The sequence below is a fragment of the Anarrhichthys ocellatus genome, unplaced genomic scaffold, assembly GCF_004355925.1.
Source record: "Anarrhichthys ocellatus isolate YVR2014 unplaced genomic scaffold, GSC_Weel_1.0 scaffold97, whole genome shotgun sequence".
Taxonomy (NCBI): Eukaryota; Metazoa; Chordata; class Actinopteri; order Perciformes; family Anarhichadidae; genus Anarrhichthys; species Anarrhichthys ocellatus.
The window spans coordinates 1041755-1044516 of NW_022280127.1; the positions used below are offsets into that span (position 1 = coordinate 1041755).

At 41.8% G+C, this 2762-nt stretch overlaps 1 protein-coding gene across 1 annotated transcript in view; it reads left to right on the forward strand.

Moving 5' to 3' along the window:
• Nucleotides 1–480: 480 nt before the first annotated feature.
• The window catches only part of pdzd2 (PDZ domain containing 2), a 52532-nt gene continuing 50250 nt past the window's right edge, over nt 481–2762 (forward strand). Inside the window, exon 1 of the mRNA XM_031875835.1 lies at nt 481–600. Coding sequence (XP_031731695.1) covers nt 481–600 — 120 coding nt within the window. The remainder of the gene's footprint in view (nt 601–2762) is intronic.

Consider the following 2762-nt stretch of genomic DNA (forward strand, 5'->3'; position numbering starts at 1 on the left):
CAAAAATAAGAAGTGTGATGTGCACATGAGCCCGGAAGGTTCCGTGTTATCGAAGAGTCGCTCATTTATCGTTTGTTTCATTCGGTCTGGCTAGAAATAATGCCATGAACAGAATAACACGCCATTGACTCAAGGAAAGACTTTGGCCTGGAAGCCAAGCTTTCTGTGACACTTCTTTTCATTTACCTTTTTATCGACTACAAAAATGTAACATGTTCTTTTTTGTGTTCTCTTTAGGAAATTGCCTGATGCTGCAGATGCCACAGCCGACAGTAATCCGACATTTTCAACCCCGGCTCGTCTGGAAATCTCAGAGTAGAGTTTGTTAAGATTCTCTTCGACGCCCCCCCCCCCCCCCCCTTCTAGAGATGGATCTGGGGCTGTCGGCCCACAACGGTTCCCGTGCCTACGCCAGCTGTCGGAAGCATCAGAGTGGCTGCTGGTGAGGGACCCCCCCCCCGACAGGCCCAGGATGCCAGGATGCCCATCACTCAGGACAACGCCCTCAGCATCCTCCCACTGCTGGAGAAGTGGCACGGGGCTCAGAGCGCGAGATCACAGCAGGACCACAACCTGAATCGAGACAATTCCGGCTGCAAGGTACTTCGTCCCATTTTAGGCTTTTGGCCTCCCCTTGCATATTATATTATTATTTAGATTTCTTTTAATGTTCCTTTTTATGTGCTATTAAAAACCCATAGGACCCGAGAGCCCCCCACGGGGGGCTGTTTTAGAGTGTGCAGCATTCAGCGTGTCGTAGAAAGCATTTTTCATAAAGAAATATGATTATTGCTCCAGACATATTAAATATCGAATTAACGGGAAAAGTCCGAGCAACATCATCATACCAGCCATTGTAAACACTGCAAACACAATTATACATGAACTAATATCATATCTGGAAGATATCTAGAAGATTTGCCACAATTTTAGCCAAAAATCGACGCACTATGCTCACTCTATGGCTCTCTCATCACGGAGCAGGATCGCACATGGCGGATGAACACATGCAGGAGGGGCACGATTCAACCCGGAAACACACAGCGGCGTCCAAATTACTCTCTTTCAAACCGTTCAAAAGTTATGGGTATGCATGACAACATCAGCCGCAGGTCACGAGAAAAATAATTGGGTAAAAAAACTTACGTTTTGACAGTTTTGGCGACGAAAAAACGGATTTATTCGAGCCGATTTTTGCACAGCTCTGCCCGCCATGTTCTGCTGCATGTCTGTGAGTGAGATCAATGCGCTGGCGGAATGAATCACAAAATGGCAGATGATTCTGTGGGGTGGAGCAATCCATGTAGAGAGGGGGGTTCGCCCAGCATTTTGCGATTTTTAGTCAGTAAACAGACCCGGATACGATCAAACACCCCTGCATGGCTCCCGTTGGACTATCCCGCATCTAAAAATGTCTCACACGAGTAAATCGGCCTTACCAGGGTCACATAGACACACATTATGAGCCATTTATTGTTATGAATGACAGATATGACACATCATAACTGCTCAAAATTATTCAAAATGGTGTCAAACTGATTTATTAGGATTATTGAACACTCTTAGTGATAAGAAAAGTGAATATTTAGTTATATAATATATAAAATTAGTATACAGCAATGCAACAGCTGGTTCCGAAAATCAAAATTTTGATTTTTATGACCATTTATGCTGGCCTGCTTCACTCAATCGAAGTAAAATATGTTGTGGGGACATGTAAAACGTGTTGTTCTATGACTGTGGCGTGGTTTTAGGCTTGCAGCTGCATTAGTTAAAAAAAAAAATGTTCAATACAAGTGCTTTTTTTCAGGCGAACCTAGAAATTTTTCAATTTGAGCTGTGCCATAAGTGTATCAGTTATTAACCAGTAACATATACACAATATTTACACAATTCAACACATCTCACAAGTGTTACCAATATTCTAGCATCAAAATTATTAAAATAGACCTTGTAGTTAGAGCTCGGGACTCTGAGTATGGCTATGCAATTTTCGAGCAGAGGCCTAAAAATAGGGCTAGGGTCCTATGAGTTAAAAAAAGAAAGGAACTCTCAGTATTTCACAACCAACGAATCTCGTTAAATCAAACGTGTCATGTTATAACATGAGAAGTCTTCCCTCATGATGAGACACCGTAGCCTAGAGCAGTCATGTAACATGGTGATGTAGACATGTTGCAAGATGTTTTTATGTATTATGTCTGTGGGCTGCTCTCATTTTGTTTGTGCGCCTATGAATAATCACACTGTGTGTACTTGGTATCAGTGATTATTAATATGGCTAGACTGTAGATTCGAAGTGGATGTAGTCACCGTGATGTTTGAGTTTTGGCATTTTGGCTTTCGCCATCTTGTTTTTTTGCAACCAAAAGTGAGCTAAGAGGGTGAACCAATTTACATCCGACCGCTGAATAAGAAATTTTTAGGTGAACAAACTGTTACAATTAACTTTCATGAACTCAAAATACACTGAAAGGGGCCAAAAACATGGACAACACGTGGTCGCAACATGTCAATCACAAGGTAGCACCGCCCTAAAGCATACCCTGCTTTATGGTCTATTTGACTCTAAATGATGATGAGATCATAAAATACAGCGCTATAACAACACAATGGACATCTGTCATCTGTCAGATGACCAGAACAATGTTAATGACAACTTATATAATTCACAACATGGCATAATGTGACATGGGTGTAACGCATGTTATATGCATGTACTCTATATATGTATGTATATATGTGTGTGTGTGTGTGTGTGT